Below are 20,717 nucleotides of genomic sequence, written 5' to 3'. Positions count from 1 at the left end.
GCGAATCTTTCTCAGCAAAAAAAAAAAAAACAGATTGAATAATAGTTATAAAGGAATCATAAACATGAATTTTGCTATTTATAGCATATACCATTGAAACCATTTCTCTTCAGACAGAATAAGAAATTCTTAAGTCTTTTTCACATGATTAAGAAGTCAAATACATCTAATGGCATGCTAAGTGAACGAGGAGTAATTTAGAAGCTAGAGTAACATTATTTCCACTAGATTTTTTTTGCTTAGAAATATTTGGTAATATAAAAAGCAGCAGAAAAGGGAAATGCACCAGCCACCATTATGTACACTTTATTAATCATGGCAATGACAATTAATCCTTTAGATGATTTGGCCAGCTAAGACACTGTTTTTAGAAGACGACGCTGAATTTTGCTGTTGCTTAACAATCAACTAAGTGACTTTAGGCAATCAACCAAGTATTGGTAGACAGTCAAGAAGCTTTTGACTGTCTAACAGCAATATGCTGTTGCAGGAATTAAAAAATAAATCAAAGAAATCCTAAAGAAAAAGAACAAAGCAGGAGGCATCACAACCCCTGACTTCAAAACATACTACAAAGCAATAGTAATCAAAACAGCATGGTACTGGTACAAAAACAGACACACAGATCAATGGAACAGAATTGAAAGCCCAGAAATAAAACCACACATATACGGACAGCTAATTTTCGACAAAGGTGCTAAGAACATGCAATGGAGAAAGGAAAGTCTCTTCAATAAATGGTGTTGGGAAAACTGGACAGCCACGTGCAAAAGAATGAAAGTGGACCATGTGCTATCGCCATTCACAAAAATTAACTCAAAATGGATCAAAGACCTGAAGGTGAGACCTGAAACTATAAAACTCATAGAAGAAAATATAGGCAACACACTATTTGACATTGGTTTTAAAGGAATCTTTTCGGATGACATGCCTACCCAGACTAGGGAAACTAAAGAAAAAATAAACAAGTGGGACTTTATCAGATTAAAGAGCTTTTACAAGACAAATGAAACCAGAATCAAAATGAACAGACAACCAACCAGCTGGGAGAGAATATTTGCAAAACATACATCTGACAAGGGGTTGATCTCCATAATACATAAAGAACTCACACAATTGAACAACAAAAAAACAAACAACCCGATCAAAAAATGGGCAGAGGAAATGAACAGACACTTCTCCAAAGAAGATATACAGGTGGCCAATAGGCACATGAAAAGATGCTCAACATCACTAATCATCAGGGAAATGCAAATCAAAACAACACTAAGATACCACCTCACGCCTGTTAGAATGGCTATAATCACCAAGACAAAAAACAACAAATGTTGGAGAGGATGTGGAGAAAGAGGAACCCTCATACACAGCTGGTGGGAATGCAAATTGGTGCAGCCTCTATGGAAAACGGTATGGAGATTCCTCAAAGAATTAAAAATAGAGATGCCCTATGATCCAGCCATCCCACTACTGGGAATCTATCCAATGCACCTGAAATCAACAATCCGAAGAGGCTTATGCACCCCTATGTTCATTGCAGCATTATTCACCATAGCCAAGAAGTGGAAGCAACCTAAGTGTCCCTCGACTGACGACTGGATTAAGAAAATGTGGTATATATATACAATGGAATACTACTCAGCCATAAAAAAAGACAAAATCGTCCCATTTGCAACAACATGGATGGGCCTGGAGCGTATTATGTTAAGTGAAATAAGCCAGAAAGAGAAAGACAAACACTGTATGATCTCACTCATATGTGGAATATAAACCAACACATGGACAGAGAAAACTGGACTGTGGTTACCAGGGGCAGTGGGGGTGGGGGGGTGGGAACAAGGGGTGAAGGGAGTCATATATATGGTGATGGACAAACAAAAATGTACAACCCAAAATTTCACAATGTTAGAAACCATTAAAACATCAATAAAGAAAAAAATAAAATAAAATAAAATAAATAAATAAATCAAGTCTTGAGTTGGTAAAATACTAAATGTATTTTTGAATTGTACTTCTTACATCACACTTGTTAAAGCAGATAAAACATTTATCTGAATTAAAAATGGAAAGATGAGGTTCATTTCAAAACTTTTTAGGAATTGACATCTGCCAAGTATAATGCTAACTTCTAGGAGGATAAAAAATGCTTTTGTAGCCAAAGCAATTTGCAGGAAACATTTCCAATTAATTTTAAATTTTGAATCCTAGTGATAAATATTATAATAATAAATAAGTATAAAGGCTGACACTTAAGTCACACTAGTGGTAAATAAAATGCCTAACTACTATAGCAGAATATTAAATAACAGGATGAAATTTTCATTTAAACACTTTTCCTGAATTTACAGTCTAAATGGCTCATTTTAAATACAATCCTCAATCCCAGATTAAGTGAACCAAGCAGTAACTAATCCACACAGCATTTTCAATTGAACAAACATCACACACACTTTGCCTAGATTCAAGATCCTTTGACAGTTTATTGTAACAAAGTGGCAGACAGCAGCAAATAATAAATATCTTTGATTCAATCAACAGTTGGCTTATTGAGCAAATTCTGCAAGTGCTGAGTAAAATCACTTTCCATTTCACCCAGCCCTCCCAGCCTCAGGAGGTTTCCTCATCACTCTAGGCCTCATATTGTACTTGACCATCACCAAGTGCAATAATCTCTACACTTTACTCTTCATTTTCTGCAGATATGGATTTAGGCAATCACTGTTCAATTTATTCAACTTCAAACTTATAAGGCATATAAATCTTTTATCAATCTCCCCTTGACATTCCCAACAGTGATGATTTCTAACCTTTACCTCTCTCCTTAAACTTCCAATTCTTCACCACTGCCCAAACCATACTTAAAAGCAGACAATCTTGCCTCTTTGACAGGATTAAGTGTAAATTCTCTTAGAGAAGCTTATTTTCATTTCTATTCACCTAAAGGCCCAACTCTATCTCTGTAGCCTTCCCTTCAATCTCACAGACAAGAGCTGCTCTCCTCATGACTGAAGCCAACAACTCTACCTGGGGCTCATTCCTTCCCATCCCAACAGAGCTTCATAAAAGGAGATTATTCTTTTTCACTCTTTCTGGCATTTTAAGTCTCTTAATCTCATAGAATCTGTTCTTTTACCATCTTCAATCTTATAAAGAAATTTTTTTCTGATCTATGAAATCTCCTAGATCATCCAAATCTCATCTATTTGCTACCAAATATCATCCTCCATTTCAACTTCCTTCTTCTTCCCTTCCTCATCAGTATAGTAAAATGGTTCTTTTGAAGGTAATAATATTCAGCTGATCACACGGTTCTTTTCCTATTTTTTTTAGTCACCTTTCTTTGGTTCCCTGTGGCATCCGGCACTACTGGTCATGTACTCCTTCACAGACGCTCCTAATGCACTTGAACATCGCCCTTTCCTAGTTCGTTTACTCTGCTTCCTTCTGTCCCCCTACCTTTCTCACTTTCACATGCCATCTTCAGCACTTCTTTTTAAAAACGTCCTCTCTCCTGAATTCACTCACTCATATCCTTGTTCTGTGATACACCATGCTCGTTCCCAGACATCTAATAATGTCTTCAAGGCAGCGCAAGCTCTACCCCTCAGGTAAACCCTCTGATTAAACCAAGCCATGCTTTCTTCCTTAAAACTTTTATTGCACTTATTCATTGTTTTGTAATATCTAATGGTTTCATACTTCCCCGTGTTTTTTTTTTTTAACCTAGATTTTAAGTTTTTTGGTAGGAACCATTCTCCTTTTATTTTTCAGTATTTCTCAAAATACAGAAAACAATTCTAAACACAGAGCAGTCAAATACTTTACAGCTGTATAATTAGTTTAGACAAGAAACAAAAGACATTCAAAATAAAAATAAATGTATATTACTTGTAAAACATTTCTAATTGTTGCTATTTTAACTACAGTCAAACAATCTTGTATTTTTTTCTACCAATTTCTGTATTTTTCACATATTGAAGGGGACATGGCACATTTACCCATTTTCTTTCCTTTAAAATGTCAACCGTTTTAGACTTAAAGTGGCCTATATGTAGCTACGACATCTAAAAAGATCTTACATATAAAACAATCTGAAAACCAAAGCACAGTCAGGGACCTAATCAAAACAATGTACACGCGAGAAGCTGAAATCTGGGTGAGAAAGAGATAAGCCATGCTTTTGTCTCAGTATTATTAATCTTATTTCTTAGGTTGCTATTTCCCCAGCACATACAGCTGAAAGGGAAGTGAAAAGTAAAGAATTCTTGTAAACTGAATCAGTGGGCTGTGCTCAACCATTTCATATGTATAACGACACAGGAATAAAGCTTACAAAACCCTATGAAGTAGTTATCATTATTTCCATGTTACAGATCAGACACAAAGAGATTAAATTACTTATCCAAAATGACTCTAATTACTAAAAGAGCTAAATCGCAAACCAAGGACTATCTAAACTCAAAATCTGTGCTCTTTCTACCACACTATGCTTCCTAATTTATGTCTGAATGTGAACAAACCATGACATTGCCTAGATTTAGTTTTCACAAAAGCTAAACACTTAAGAATGGATATAAATACACTAATTTTGTCTTGTTAAAGATTAACAATAATTTAATATTTCAATGGTGGGTCAAATACTGAACTTTTAAATTGTATGAATGAGACATATCATTACAAGGAATTAAGTATTAAACAACGCAAAGTATAAAAGTATCAAATAATCTTAATGGTCGTGAACCAGCCTGCACAGAGAGTAATCCTGTTTCTTAAATAGCCTCTAGGCTATTAATTAGCATTATTTATGTGTTAGATATCAAGTGGTAAGTCAATAAAACCAAGCCCCCACCCACCATCTCCTCAAAAACCTAGCATATGGTCTATAATTTATCTACACATACTACAACCAAATTCCACTAAACTAGAAATAAATGGAGATCAGATGTTAGAAACTCTGGAGAGAACAATAATTGGATCCCCCAAATCCACTCTCTTCAATTAGTTTTGGAACAGCCAGTGCCCAGCAAAAAACTCCAATTCCCAGCTTCCCTTGCAAATAGGAGTGACCAACAGAAACAGAAGTCATTGCCTAAGCCTTTCCAGAAAATTATTCAAAAGGATCTGACTCAGCTGGAAGGCATACCCTTTTTGCCATTTTCCCCATTTCTTCTATATTCTATCTGCCTAGAAGGACAATATTTGAATAGAATGCTCGCAGCCATTTTGTGACCATAAGGCCATCTTGAGGATAAAAGCCACACACTAAGGAGGTGAAGAAGAAAAATAAAGGATGTCTGGCTTCACTGTCATGTCTTGAAACTGCCATACCAGCTCTGGAGTATTATGCGTGGACTTAATGATATGTTGAAGAAAAATAAATCCTTACCTTCAAGTCATTGTTATGCTTAGGTCTCTTGTACTAGCAACCCAATGCAATTTCAAACTGGAAGAAGCAGAACAAATAATTCATTGCAGTGGTCTTGGATAAGGCAAGCACCAAGAATATCTCAAGCAGCATTTCCCAAATTGGTGCTACTATTATGAGAGATGCTAAGAGATGTACTATGAATTCTGCAGTTAAATTGTCAAACAAATGAAAAATGATATACATGATATCATCTTGGAGATTCATAAGCTATTAGCATATTAAAGGTTCTAAAAGTGTGCACAATATCAGTTGAGAAATGTGCCCACAGATACTTTCTAAAGAATTTTAGGTTATGCTACACAACACTTACTCCCAGGAGCATAGCAGCAAAAGATTCACAAATATTAAGTAATAACTCTGTTTGTGAGACTCTGAATGTGTACATTTACATATACTAGAATTTATATATCTGAGAGTGTTGACTTTCAAAATAGACACTTCGGGGGGATATATACCCTTGTCCTCAAGTATAATGTTACCAGAAACATTTCTGAGACTCTCTTTTCTAACTATATTTAGAGCCTTATTTTAAAAATCACTCCTTTTTGGGCCAGCCGGGTGGCGTAGCGGTTAAGTGCGTGTGCTCTGTGCAGCGGCCCGGGGTTCACAGGTTTGGATCCAGGCATGCACCGAGGCACCACTTGTGAAGCCATGCTGTGGTGGCGACCCATATAAAGTAGAGGAAGGTGGGCAGGATGTTAGCCCAGGGCCAATCTTCCTCAGCAAAAAGAGGAGGATTGGCATTGGATGTTAGCTCAGGGTTAATCTTCCTCACAAAATAAAGAAAAAAAAAATCACTCCTTTTACTTTATAATCATTTTTCATTTTAATTCAAATTATACTCCTTAACCACTCAACTTTCTAAAACATGAATTATTATTTAATTGAATCAAACCTGCTCTCTAAGAGATGTGTCACTCAAAAGGATATTCAAAACAACATGCTCTAAAAGTAACTCCAAAACAGGAGATAATAGTGTTCTAAAAATGAGTAGTACAACATTTATTTTTACAGGTTCCGCTAAGTATGTGAAAATCCAGCACATGTTAATATATCTACAAGCCAAACAAATGAGTGGAAGAAACTTGTAGCCCAAGGAACAAAGAAGGGCCATAAACCTTGAAACAAGAAACCATATTTAAGTTCATATATTACCTTTACCCAGCATTTAAAAGAAACTTGTTATAAATCAAATATAAGTATACGAAAAATAATAACAGCTAATATTTATTAAATACTTAGTATGCATTAGGCACTGCTCTAAGTGCGTTACACGTATTGACTCATTTAGTCCTTATAACAATCCCTTAAAAGAGGCCTGGTTACTATTCTTACTTTGCAGATGAGGAAACTAAAGTACAGCAAGGTTAAGAAACTTGAACAAGGTCATAGAGCTAGTAAATCATAAAGTCAGAAGTCAAACCCCAGGCAGCCTGGCTCCAGATTCTCTGCTCTAAATGCCGTGCTGGGCCGGCCCTGTGGCTTGGTGGTTAAGTGCGCTCGCTGCGATGCTGGCGGCCCGGGTTCGGATCCCGGGTGCGCATCGAGGCACCACTTCTCTGTCCATCCTGAGGCCGAGTTCCACATACAGCAACTAGAAGGGTGTGCAGCTATGGCATACAACTATCTACTGGGGCTTTGGGGGCAAAAAATAAAATAAATAAAATCTTTAAAAAAAAAAAAAATAAATAAATGCCGTGCTATCCTGTTTCTAAATCAAACAGGAGAGGTTAACACCGTGCACTGCTGCATCTAAGGACAATTCACACATATTCAGACAGGTATCTACATGTTTGTCAAGTTTTACACGGCAGTTTTACATGTTATTTAACTTGATCTTTACAGCTGTTCTGTGTCATTATATCCTGTCAATCAATCAATTTACTTGGCATGAACTCAGATGATTAAGCTACGTGGCCACCGACTATTCCATTCATCTGCTGTCTTGGAAATGTGTCCTCTCTGTGTATCATCAGCACCTAGTAGAGTGCCTGGCAAAGAACGGGAATTCAATGTATATTTACTGAATAAAGAACAATTAAAAAGGAGCTGGGCATCAGAATGTGTTTAGATCAGTCCAGATTCATCATTACTGTTACTAGAAAAACTTAACTAGCTTGGCTCACAAAAAGTAATTGTCTAGTATCCCTTTAGGCAGAAGAATAGCACTATCCATTTTTCAATTAAATCTTAGTATCTCAATACAGACTTAAAACTCCTTTGAAGTTAGAAGTAGTCTTGATGTACTAACATAAACACTGAGAAAGATTCAGATGAAATCTTATTTAAAAAACATAGTTCAGTTTGGTCAGTTACACAGTGAGTATGATATATCATGTGGCCACATTAAAATATTCTTTTATTTACAAACTGCAGGATAAAGAATAAAATACATACTAACAAATTTAACCAAAGAGGTGAAATACCTGTACATTGAAAACTATAAAACATTGTTGAAAGAAATCAAAGAAGATACAAAGAAATGGAAAGATATTCCATGCTCTTGAATTGGAAGAATTAACATAATTAAAATGTCCATACTTCCTAAAGCAATCTATAGATTGAATGCAACCTCTATCAAAGTCCCAGTGACACTTTTCACAGAAACAAAACCAAGAATCCTAAAATTTATATAGAATAACAAAAGACCCCGAGTAGCCAAAGGCATCCTGAGAAAAAAGAACAAATCTGGAGGTATCACACTCCCTGATTTCAAAATATACTACAAAGCTATAGTAATCAAAACAGCATGGTACTGGCACAAAAACAGACACACAGATCAATGGAACAGAATCGAGAGCCCAGAAATAAACCCACACATCTATGGACAGCTAATTTTCGACAAGGGAGCCAAGAACATACAATGGAGAAAGGAAAGTCTCTTCTTCAATAAATAATGTTGGGAAAACTGAACAGTCACATGCAAAAGAATGAAAGTAGACCATTATTTTACACCACATACAAAAATTAATTCAAAATGGATTCAAGATTTGAATGTAAGACCTGAAACCATAAAACATCTAGAAGAAAACATAAGCAGTACACTCCTCGACATCAGTCTTAGCAGTATCTTTTTGAATACTATGTCCCACCAGGCAAGGGAAATAAAAGAAAAAATAAATAAATGGGACTACATATAACTAAAAAGCTTCTGCACAGCAAAGAAAACCATTAACAAAACGAAAAGAGAATCTAACAATTGGGAGAAAATATCTGCAAATCATATATCTGATAAGGGATTAGCACTCAAAATATATAAAGAATTCATACAACTCAACAACAAAAAAACAACCCAATTAAAAAATGGGCAAAGGAGGTTGGCCTGGTGGTGTAGTGGTTAAGTTCACACACTCCACTTTGGCGGCCCGGGGTTCACAGGTTCAGATCTCAGGTCAGACCTATGTACCACTTATCAAGTCATGCTGCGGCAGGCATCCCACATATAAAGTAGAGGAAGATGGGCATGGATGTTAGCCCAGGGCCAATCTTCCTCAGCAAAAAGAGGAGAATGGGCAACAGATGTTAGCTCAGGGCTAATCTTCCTCACCAAAAAAACCCAAATGGGCAAAGGATCTGAACATATATTTTTCCAAAGAAGATATACAGATGGCCAACAGGCACATGAGCAGATGTGCAACATCACTAATTATTAGGGAAATGCAAATCAAAACTTCAATGAGATATCACCTCATACCCATCAGAATGGCTTTAATTAACAAGACAAGAAATAACAAGTGTTGGAGAGGATGTGGAGAAAATGGAACCCTCATACACTGCTGGTAGGAATGTAAACTGGTGCAGCCTCTATGGAAAACAGTACAGAGATTCCTCAAAAAATTAAGAATAGAACTACCATATGATCCAGCTATTCTACTTTTGGGTATTTATCCAAAGAACACGAAAACATGAACGTGTAAAGATATTTGCACCCCTATGTTCACTGTAGCATTATTCACAACAGCCAAGACTTGGAAACAACCTAAGTGCCCATCAAGGGATGAATGGATAAAGAAGATGTGGTGTATAGACACAATGGAATATGACTCAGCCATGAAAAAAGATGAAATCTTGCCATTTGTGACAACATGGATGGACCTTGAGGGTATTAGGCTAAGCAAAATAAGTCAGACAGAAGAAGGTAAATACCGTATGATTTCACTCATAAGTAGAAGACAAAAGCAACAACAACAAACACATAGATAGAGATTAGATTGGTGGTTACTAGAGGGGAAGGGGAGAGGTAGGAGGACAAGAGGGGTGATTAGGCACATGTGTATGGCTACAGATGGTAATTAGTCTTTGGGTGGTGAACATGATGTAGTCTACACAGAAATCGAAATATAATGATGCACACCTGAAATTTACATAATGTTATAAAGCAATGTTACCTCAATAAAGAAAAGAAAAAAAAAATTGAAGGAAATTCTTACTAAATTTTAATAATGGAGAATAATATAGTCTAGATTTTTCATTGTAACTAAGAATTATATGATATAACTAAGAACATTGGAGGGTATGTTGACTTGAATTATAACTGAAGTAACAGTATTGCCAGATACTATATAATAACACATATCCTATTTGCTTTTCATTTCTATATACCTCAAAGCAGTGTTAGAATTTCAAGGTTCTGATTGAACTCAACTGAATGTTATATATCTACAATACAGTTTTATCTAGTTTAGATTTGATAATTGCACATTCCTGAACTAAAATTTCTATTGTATTGGTCATATATATATATATATATATTTTTTTTTTTTTTAATTATCAGGTTTAAAAATTTTTTTTAACAAAACACCTATTCCAGCTTTCATGAAGTACAGCTAAAAGGATACATTTTAGCTTTGGTAAATTTTCACACAGTACTTAGAAAACTGAGATATGTTACATATGTTATGTCTGAATCACTGCCTGAAGCTCATTCCTTAAACTAAGTATAGAAACTGGCATCAGAATAACATTAAAACAGATTATATCAAGAACAAATTTAATCAATATTATGTTCAAGTAATTCCATGAAATTACATCTTAACACAATTCAAGAATATGAAAGACAGGAGGAAATGAATCTATAATTCAAAACCTTACAATAAGAAAAATTCCTGTACCAAAGTATTTCTTTTCACTTCAAAAACTGAATTACATTATATTTTCTAGAAGAGATATTTGACTACACTAAGACCTAAAATAATTAATCATCCTTTAATAGTTTAAATGTTTATTTTAAAAATTACACTTTTATAGAAAAAGTGCTTAAGTAATACTTAAGCAGTACTAAGAGATACTAAATTCTTAAAAGTGTTCTCTTATTTAAAAAAATTCCCAGGCTAATTTTTCTTTCTTCCAAAAAAAAAAAAAACCCCACCAACTTTGAACACTTTTACCACATTTTCAGGTTACATAATCATTCTAATCTTAATTTAAATTATTCAACAAGAATATTTCATTTTTGTTCCACAGACTACATTAGAACTAAGTGAAAAAACCTTAAAACATGAAAATGATATTTTATACAAAGCATTCCCTCAGGTATCCTTTCCACAAATAACTTTCAATGGAGGTAAGAAAAAAAAAAAAAAGCATGTGTTTATGTAACATGTAAAAAGAAATGTTTGTTGTTTGTGCTGTGGATTTTTTTTTTTTTTTGTGAGGAAGATCAGCCCTGAGCTAACATCCATGCCAATCCTCCTCTTTTTGCTGAGGAAGACTGGCCCTGGGCTAACAACCATGCCCATCTTCCTCTACTTTATATGGGATGCTGCCACAGCATGGCCTGACAAGCGGTGCATCAGTGGGCGCCAGGGATCCAAACACGCCAGCAGCGGAGTGCACGTACTTAACCGCTAAGCCACGGGGCCGGCCCCTCTGCTGTAGATTTGATTGCGACTCCTAGCCACCCTGGGTACAGCAGAGCAGAACCCTGCCCGTTCTTTCTGAGCCATCCTCTCATCTTCTGGCGCTATATCAGACAACGCTCCGCTGCTGTTTCATAGGCCAATTTTTTTGGAAGTGGGTGGCCAGGTCGTTCTTCCTAGTCTGTCTTGGAGCCGAAGCTCTGCTGAAACCTGTCCACCATGGGTGACCCTGCTGGTTTGAAATACCGGTGGCATAGCTTTCAGCATCACAGCAACATGCAGACGCCACAGTATGAGAACTGACAGACAAGTGGTGTGGTTCCCTGACCGGGAAATGAAGTGGGGCCATCTTAACCACTAGACCACTAGGGCTGGAAAAAAAAGGGAAATGCACCATCTACCAATAAGGAAAAAAACAAAGAAAGAATACTTTTAAATGAAAATAATTTGTTTCTATTTCTACTCAGAACACACTAAACCAATAAAGAAAAATTTGATTATTTCAGGTGTGTTAAGGAGAGGGTGCAGGTGAGATGAACTCAGGATGCAGTTTCTTCTAACCTGTGCATCAGTGGTTAACAAGTGTCAAACACCATTAAAATTCATGACATAGTGTTAGCTTCCAACCATCTCAAGTTGTTTAGAAATCTTATTTTTGTTGAAGGGGATGACTTCCCTTGTGGGAAAAAATAAAGTCTTTCATGCATCTGAATGTTCAGTTAAAACTAATAAGATGGTTTTCTGCTGGAAAATTCAATCATATCACAGGACAATTAAGAGACTCCATATGGAAAAGAAAAAAACAGCCTTCACCAGATAGGAATACCTTGAACCAAATTCCAACACTTCAGTTGAAATGATGATTTTCTCTATTTCCAGACCTGAAACTGTTGTAGTACACAAGGGCAATCAAGCTGTTGGTTAGACTCAGAGCATACTGAGCACTTAAAATATGGCAAGTGGGAATGAGGAACTGAATTTTAAATTGTATCTAATTAAATTAATTTAAAATTCACCACATGTGGCTGGGAATACTACATTGACAGTGCAGCTTTAAGGAACTGAGGGAAATATGCGTACCTTCAGTTGATTCAAATAGGAAAAAGTCCTGTAGACAGGCATATATATAGACGCTTCCGAGACAGAGGTTTTTTTTTTTTTAATTCTTGTGATTTATATCTAAGAACGGACCATAATACATAAAATGTTGCTGCATTTGTGGGAATCAAATTTACTATACTCACCTTATAGAGAGGACTAGAATACTGGTTCATAAGTTGGCTCCATGTTGTAATTTCTTAGGGACCTTCCAAAAATATGGATGCCTGGGTCTCACCCCGCAAAGATTCTGGTTTAATTGGTCTGGGCTGAGTCTGGGCATAGAGATTTTTAAAAGCTACCCAGGTGATTCTAACATGCAGCCAGAGTTGAATACCACTAAACTAGAAAGACAATAAGAAACTGTTTATTAAACGTTGCTGCAGTATGCAACCAAAGACATTTCTTTGCTGGTAGGCAAAGAGGGCCTTTCGACAACACAGATTCAAATCAAAACCCCTGAGGGCTAAATATGAGTTACACGCTCTAAACATTCAGGAATGAATAGACAATCAGCAGTTTTCATTATTATTGAATGTTATTCACTTATGTAAAAGAGATTAGAAAGGAAGGAAATAAACCAAATATTGAGTGTCAACTTGCACTTGCCACTTCTGCATATTTATCCTCAAAATACCTTGGCAGGTAGATATTACTAAATTATTTACAGATGTGGAAAGTAAATTTAAAAATGCTCTCTAGGATTTGGACACATGTTTGTCAGAAAATAAAGTCCACACTCTCTATACTACAGCAGGATTCTCTCTGAGGGAGTTTGTTTCAGTAAACTTTCACACTGAAATCCAACAAAAAAGAAAAAGCAGGATTCAGTGGTGGAGCACAGGATAAGGCAAACACACTTAAAGAGGTGACTAAACCCATCCCTGTTCCTGTATTTCCTAAGCACCTGACAGCAACCCCTAGGAAAAGCATGTTCATCTAAGGTTCAAATCTATACCAGCCTCTATATCAGACCATTTAGGAGTTGCTGCCTTTTAATCCTAAGAAGTTAAACAATTGGTCTCCTACTGCCTCCCAAGTTATTAGCTATAGTCACACATTCTTTGGACAGGACAGAACACGATGGTCATTCACGGTGCCTGACACTAAACAGGAATAAGATAGGGGTCTTAAAGATGTTTTCATTTTGACCCCTAGACTCAAAGGACTACTAGAACTCCTTCCTCCCAGAGCGGTTTACAGACAACAGTTTTGATGTGACATATTTACAGTGAGTATGGAACTTTTACTTTAATTTAGGTCACTGAAAGTCCTATATTAATTTTCTCATTAAAAGCTATCTTTTTTAAATCCAGTTCCTGAGTTGTTCAACTCATCTTAATTTTCAAATTAAGAGAGACAGGTTCTCAGAGAAAAAATGAGAAATCTAGAGCAACAGATCCTCAGCCTTCCCATCAGCACTAACCCCTGTATCCTGAGACCCAATGTCTTTTTCTCCTTTTCTAGGCCCCTACCTTGTCAAGTGACATTAACTTAAATGAGTCACACTTGGTTACATCAGACGCAGGCTAGGAGAATACCTTCAACTCAGTCTTCTAATTGATGGCAGACTTCTCCCAAAGCATATTCCAATATAATATGTTGACAGGGCCGGCCCACGTGGCTTAGCCGCATGCTCTGCTACTGGCGGCCCAGGTTCGGATTCCGGGCGCACGACGCACCACTTCTCCGGCCATGCTGAGGCCACGTCCCACATACAGCAACTAGAAGGATGTGCAACTATGACATACAACTATCTACTGGTGCTTTGGGGAAAAAAAAAAAGGAGGAGGATTGGCAATAGATGTTAGCTCAGAGCCGGTCTTCCTCAGCAAAAAGAGGAGGATTAGCACGGATGTTAGCTCAGGGCTGATCTTCCTCACAAAAAAAAAATAAAATAAAAAATAAAGAATATGTTGACAGAGGTAACTCCTAAATGCACTGGCTTGGAGTATAGTAGTGTTTTTTTTCAATTTCAAATGGTATTAATTACAGTTAAATTATACCACAAAACATGTTTTGTAGTTTATTTAAAAATTACAAACTCTGTCAAAAAGAGGAAGCAGCATTGGGGCCGCCCAGTGGTGCAAGCAGTTAAGTGCATGCACTCGGCTGCGGCGGCCCAGGGTTCGCTGGTTTGGATCCGGGCGCGGACCTACGCACCGCTTGTAGAGCCATGCTATGGTGGCGTCCTATATAAAGTAGAGGAAGACGGGCACAGATGTTAGCCCAGGGCCAATCTTCCTCAGCAAAAAGAGGAGGATTGGCATCAGATACTAACTCAGTGCTGATCTTCCTCACAAAAAAAAAAAAAAAAAAAGAAAAGAGGAAGCAGCAGCAGCTTATCCCCAGTGGTCTTTTCTCCAGCCTGCTTGAGGCTGGGCAATAAGGTGACTTGAAAAAACATATACTACTCAATTGAGTGAAATGCTCCCCTATCCAATCCTTAACCTATTAAAAGCGGAATAAAGCAAAGATTTGACCTCTTTTTCTTAATAAAAAATACATAATTTCCATTCATTTGAAGATTGACACCTGTCATCTAACGAAAACCAACTGATTAGCCAATTCTCACATTCACTTCCTGCATTTAAGAGGCATGCCTCCAGCAAAGACAACGTAAGTTTTATAACTTTTGACTCCTGTCATAGTATCAAAATCTATCCTTTAAATTGATACTGGTTTTAATGGTTTGTGTATGTGTGTGTTACTTGTGACGTGAAAAGCTATTTATAAATATTTTTGACTGCTGGTAATCACCCTCCAAAAAATAAGTAGGCTTTACAAGCAAATAAAAATTTTGGTGGGACGAATGTAAATCCAAAAGACAAACCTACATAATGGTTAAGTCATAATTCTCTAATTCTAAAAGTGAAAGATGCTACAAATTAGTCCCTTTTCTCAGTAACACTAGATATTTTTCTATTTTTAATTCCCGCTACCATCCTACCCTCTCCCGGACACATACTCCCACAAAGCCCCTAGAACAACGTTAGAACACAACGTTATGAAAAAAGTATAATAAATTTAGAATTGGATGATAAAGCAGTCAATTTGCCTCTGTATGAATTTACTGAATATATGCATGAACTTAATAAAAAATGCTAATGATATTAAAACGAGAAATATTCATATCATAGCACCAACAGAAGCAACCAATGAGCACCAAGCAAGTTTTCACTTTGACCCTGCCAACCCAGTCATCAAGAATTTGGGAAAATACCAAGGCTTGTTTCATAATACAGCGACTTTTTTTTTCCTCATCCTTTAGTAAACTCTGTAGATAAAAAATTTTAAATCTTGCTAATTAGTTACCAGTGCCCTTCAACCCACAGATCAGGTGTCCTAGATTTTGTTTAGATCTCCGCCTTGAAAACAAACCCGATTGCCCCATTTTCTGAGAAGTAAACTCAGCTCCAGGCAGCTCCCTATGAAGTCACCGCGTTTGTTGTTTCAAAGATGCAATTAAACGAAAATGACACAAGGCTGGTAGAAGAGACTAGTTGGAAGGGTATGGAGGTGTCGATCACATACGCGTAAGGCCAATGAAACTGCACTGCTGTAAATCTATTTTAGTGGTAATATTTCTCCCCATTCCCCCTTTTCCAATATATTCACGACAGAGCGAAATTAAACTTCGTAAGAATTTTCTTGACTTGACCCAACTTGAGCTTTCCAGCTTTCTGTACTCCAGTACCATGAAATGAGCAAAGGGAGGGGCAGCGGTGAACTAGAGCATGGAGAAGAAAAGCAATCAAGAGCTCGCATCAGGCAGTGTCTCTCCCTCTGCCTCCCTTCCCCACCACCCCACCCGCGCTCCTCCGAGCCCTTACATATACACATTCTTCTGGGCGGCCTCTAACCACACCATGTCCACAATCATTTACAGAAATTAGAAACAGACTCCGGGAGCCCTTCCCTTAGCACACACAGAGCAGAGCTTACTAGCATGATGGGGCAATGTCACTTCATCTCTCCCGCAATCTCTTACTTCCCCTCTGGGGTTTCATTCCCAAGAATCCGGCTTTCCCCCGCGGGGAAGGTGGATCCACCTAATTCCCAATTAAACTTCATCTCATCCTTCTCCACCCCAGTCACCCCACCCCCCCTCCAACATACAAAAACACCCCACCACGAAAACCAAAGAAAAGTTCCTTCCGCCAGGACAACAGAAGAGTTGGTTTCAGGGGCTGGAGCAAGAGCGAAGAGGAAGAGAGCGAGCGCGGTGTACTTTGCTTTGCACTTCTGCACATGCAGTGCAGAGCCCGGGGCCGCGCTCGTCCTTACCGGCTCGTCCGAAGACGCGGTCCTGCTACAGGAGCGCCGGGCGAGGGCTGCGGGGACGCGGCGTCGGGGCGGGCCGCCGGCAGCCGCCGCGGGCGCCGAGAGCCACCACTTCTCCCCCAAGCGGCTGCGGGCGTGGGCCGAAGGAGCTGGAGAAGGAGCCTGGGGAGGGGGAGAAGAGGAGCAGCATCTCCTCCTCCTCCACGCCTCGGAAACGCCCCTCCAGCGGCGACCCCGGCCAGCCGACCGCCTGACCCCCGAGCGCTCGCGCACCTTCTCCGCCCTCCTGTGCTCTGCGCGCCTCCAAGAGCTTCGCCAAGACCCCCTGGCGCGGGGCGGCTCAGCTCCTGCAGCCCGCTCCGAGCGCTGCCCTGGAGGCTGAGGCGGGCCGGGGAGCCAGGGAGTGCTGCTCACCAACACGACGGTCTCCAGAGACCGTGACCATCGTGTGTCACCCTCGCCGCGCGGCGACTGCCGGAGCTCCTCGCACAACTCCGGCTCCACCTCAGGCGGCCGCGCCGGCCCCGCCCCCGTTCCTGTCACTCAACCCTTCCCGGGCTCCGGGAGGTTCGCGGAGCTCCGACGCTGCGCTCCTTTCGGCCTCATTGGTCCGCCGGGCCTCCAGCCCCGCCCCCTCCCTAGGGACGAGGTCGCCGGAGAGACTAGCGCCCCGGTTCCTATGACAACCGGTGCCTCGGGCCTGGCTTTTGCGTTCTTCTGGCCAGCCAGACTTTCTGGTTGATGGCCCGGCAGCAAAATTCTTAGCCCCTGTAGTGTGGACTCGTCATTTCAGGCCAAGTCGAAAATGCGGCCGACCGCCCCCACACTTCCAATTTCAGAAACAGAACTTTACGGCTCTGAGGAGTGCGAGGGAGAGTGAAGAATGCCTACTGCTTGCTCTTCCCCTCTCAATCTAAATAACCCCTCCTCCCCTGTCCCTCCCCTGCCTCCAGCCTTCTTTCCATATCCTCACCTGGCCGATTTGAGCTTTGAGAGGGTGAAGAGAAGAGGAGAGTGAGAGAGAGAAAGAGGGAGCAGGGCTGTACCAGCCCCCTGCAGCAAAGAGCAACTTGGAAATGGCGGGGTCAACGAAAACAGCTCGGTGAGTGTTCCCACAGCTGTAAAGTGATCTTCAGAGGTGTGGTGGCTGCACTTCATCAACCCCAAATGCCCTCGGGAAAACTCAGTTTCTCATATTTTTGAAAAAAGTATGCAAATTCTTGTCCTGTTATTTTCCCTCTGAAACTAAGCTAATCCTAAAGTTAAAAAATTTAAGTAAAAGGTTTAACATAATCAAATAAAATAAAAAACATCCATTGTTCTATATAGGACTACACATTACAACGTGGCAAAGGTATGCCCTAGCAGGTATTCCCATCCTGCAAGCTAAAAGATTTGGGTTTCACAATTTTCAAGGAAGTATTGCTGAATTCATGAGCAAATGGTATCTTGTCATTTATGTTTCAAAAGATTGGGTTTATGCTCAGAGGTACAAGATAACCTAGTCCACTCCAGGAAGGGGACCTGGGGGCAGATTTAGTCTTGAACACCTAGTGTTGAGCCCAGGGTAAATCTAAACTTCATGGCTGTCTCCAAAATGGAGAGCTCTGAGGCGAAGTTAAAGCTGCACACCTAAGTTCCCTAGCCCCTGAGGCTGCTGTACATGTGTGATGAATGAGGGAATTAATAGTAATGATTTACCTTTGGCGAGCTCTGAGTTTTTATTATCTCATTTACTAAATGAATAACTGTGATGGCTGTCTTCAGTCAAATATGCCTCGCAAGTGTGCATTGAATGAAATTACTCACAGTGCTAAACACAATGGAAAATGCACAGCAGAGGGCCGACCTGTGGCTTAGCGGTTAAGTGCTGGCGCTCCGCTACTGGCCGCCTGGGATCCGGGCGTGCACCCCACGCACCGCTTCTCCCGCCATGCTGAGGCCGCGTCCCACATACGGCAACTAGAAGGATGTGCAACTATGACATACAACTATCTACTGGGGCTTTGGGGAGAAAAAAAAAGGAGGAGGATTGGCAATAGATGTTAGCTCAGAGCCGGTCTTCCTCAGCGAAAAAAAAGAGGAGGATTAGCATGGATGTTAGCTCAGGGCTGATCTTCCTCACAAAAAAAAAAAGGAAAAAAAAAAAACGAAAATGCACAGCAGAATTTTAAGATAAGGTCCCTGCCAGTAGCTAACCACAGAGCCTAGGAAAGAAAACCAGCACTCTTGAAACAATTTCAGAACAATTGTAGCAAATGAGAGAAAGCCTCTGGTAGGTGGAATGGGCTGGGTTAGTCAGATTATGGAGGAGGGGAATTTAAACTGGGTTTTGAAGGTAGGTCATGAGATGAATGAAACAAAGATGAGGAATGACTGTTGAAAGACAACAGAAAACTAAAGAGCAGAGCAGGAATAGAGTGGGGAAGGTAAACAACAGGGAAAGGATCAGCCTGGTTGAACTGGAGACAGAAGTGGGCGGTGGGAGCCCTTTCTCCAGCCCTTCCCCTATTTTCAGAAATAGAAGTTTTTAAGTGTTCCGGTTCATGTTTCAGGGTAAGTGAGAGAGAGAAAGAGGTAGGTTTGTAAGAAGAAAAACCTTCATGGAACATCTGCCTGTTTGCCACTGAAAAAAATTCATATGTTTCTTGGAAAGAAAAGCAATGTCCTTAAGACTTGGAATAGCTTATGAATTCATGTCAGAAAGAAGGTATAAAGAGTAAAGTCTTGGAAATTTTCACAAATGTAGACAAACCACAGTGTTGTGAGCTTTTTTTTTTTTTTGCATTAAGGCCATTTCAGGTCGTTGGCCTCAAGGCATTTTCACCAGTAATCCTTCTGTTTTGTAGGAGCTGAAAGGCTGATTTTAAAACAAATAGCTATGATACCAAAACTTGATAAAGAGTACACAACAGAGAAATCTACAGGTTAATCTCCTTTTGGATATAATGTAAAATTAAAATACAATATTAACAAATAGAAGCCAGAACTGAATTACAGATGATATGCCCAATTTAAAAGGAATTATGCCAGGTGTAAAGAATGATTCAATAATAGAAAATTTATTCATATAGTTGACTATATTAATAAGTAAGTCAAAGGCAAAAAACTGTATGACATCAACTGATGTCAAAAAGGATTTTGTAAAATCCAGCATCATTCTTTTTTTATTTTTTATTTTTTATTTTTTCGGTGAGGAGGACCAGCCCTGAGCTAACATCCAATGCCAATCCTCCTCTTTTTTGCTGAGGAAGACTGGCCCTGGGCTAACATCCGTGCCCATCTTTCTCTACTTTATATGGGATGCCGCCACAGCATGGCTTAACAAGTGGTGCACCGGTGTACGCCGGGATCCGACCCGCTGAACCCGGGCCGCGGCGGCAGCGGAGCGCAGGCACTTAACCGCTAGCGCCACCGGGCCGGCCCCTCCAGCATCATTCTTAATAAAAACTTTTAAAGAATTTAGAATAGATAATTTTAAAATGTGTATTTTATACCAAAGGTAGAAACTTGCTTTATAATGAAATACTACAATTATTCCCATTGAAGTCAGGAACAAGGCAAGAATGCCCATCATCACACCATGTAAGAAAATGATAGCCAATGCATTTAGATATGGAATAAAAATAAGAAAGTAAATACTGAAAATAAGTCAGGATTGTCTTTTGTTTGCAGATGATATGAAAACCCCAAGGATTAATTGAAAAACTTTTAGAAGTAATAAAAGATGAGTTAAGGTAAGCAGTTATAAAAACTAAATACAAAAATCAAAAGCTTTCCTATGTGTAAATCATAACCAGTTAGAAAATACAATATAAAAAGAATCCTATTCACAATAACCACAAAAAATTAAATAGCTAAAAATAAATACTAAAAGAAATTAATAAAACTTTCTTAAAAATGATAAACTTATGAGACAAAAATATTTGACTAAAGAGCTATAGTTTTAGATTAAATACCAAGATTCAAACATTGTATAATTATATTTTTTTAAAGATTTTATTTATTTATTTTTCCCCCCAAAGCCCCAGCAGGTTGTTGTATGTCATAGC

The 20,717-nt window shown here is 39.0% G+C and overlaps 1 protein-coding gene across 14 annotated transcripts in view; it reads right to left on the bottom strand.

The window, feature by feature from the left end:
- The window catches only part of PTPN13 (protein tyrosine phosphatase non-receptor type 13), a 210,396-nt gene extending 193,249 nt beyond the window's left edge, over positions 1–17,147 (bottom strand). For 10 of the 14 annotated variants that reach the window (XM_014787858.2, XM_087434547.1, XM_014787859.2 and 7 more), the window contains exon 1: positions 16,669–17,147. Coding sequence is in view for 1 of the 14 variants with exons in the window: in XM_087434553.1 (XP_087290679.1) it covers positions 15,697–15,775 (79 nt within the window). In the remaining 13 variants the exon portion in view is untranslated. Of the gene's footprint in view, positions 1–5,383; positions 5,434–15,696; positions 15,896–16,668 lie in introns of those variants that run through there. The other 4 variants (XM_087434545.1, XM_014787867.2, XM_087434553.1 and 1 more) reach the window with 4 other exon arrangements.
- Between the last annotated feature and the right edge of the window lie 3,570 nt (positions 17,148–20,717).

The sequence above is a fragment of the Ceratotherium simum genome, chromosome 8 (assembly GCF_057802395.1).
Source record: "Ceratotherium simum simum isolate JZ-2026a chromosome 8, ASM5780239v1, whole genome shotgun sequence".
Lineage (NCBI taxonomy): Eukaryota > Metazoa > Chordata > Mammalia > Perissodactyla > Rhinocerotidae > Ceratotherium > Ceratotherium simum.
Note: the sequence above shows the minus strand (reverse complement) of the source record. Positions and strands in the feature narration are given on the sequence as shown.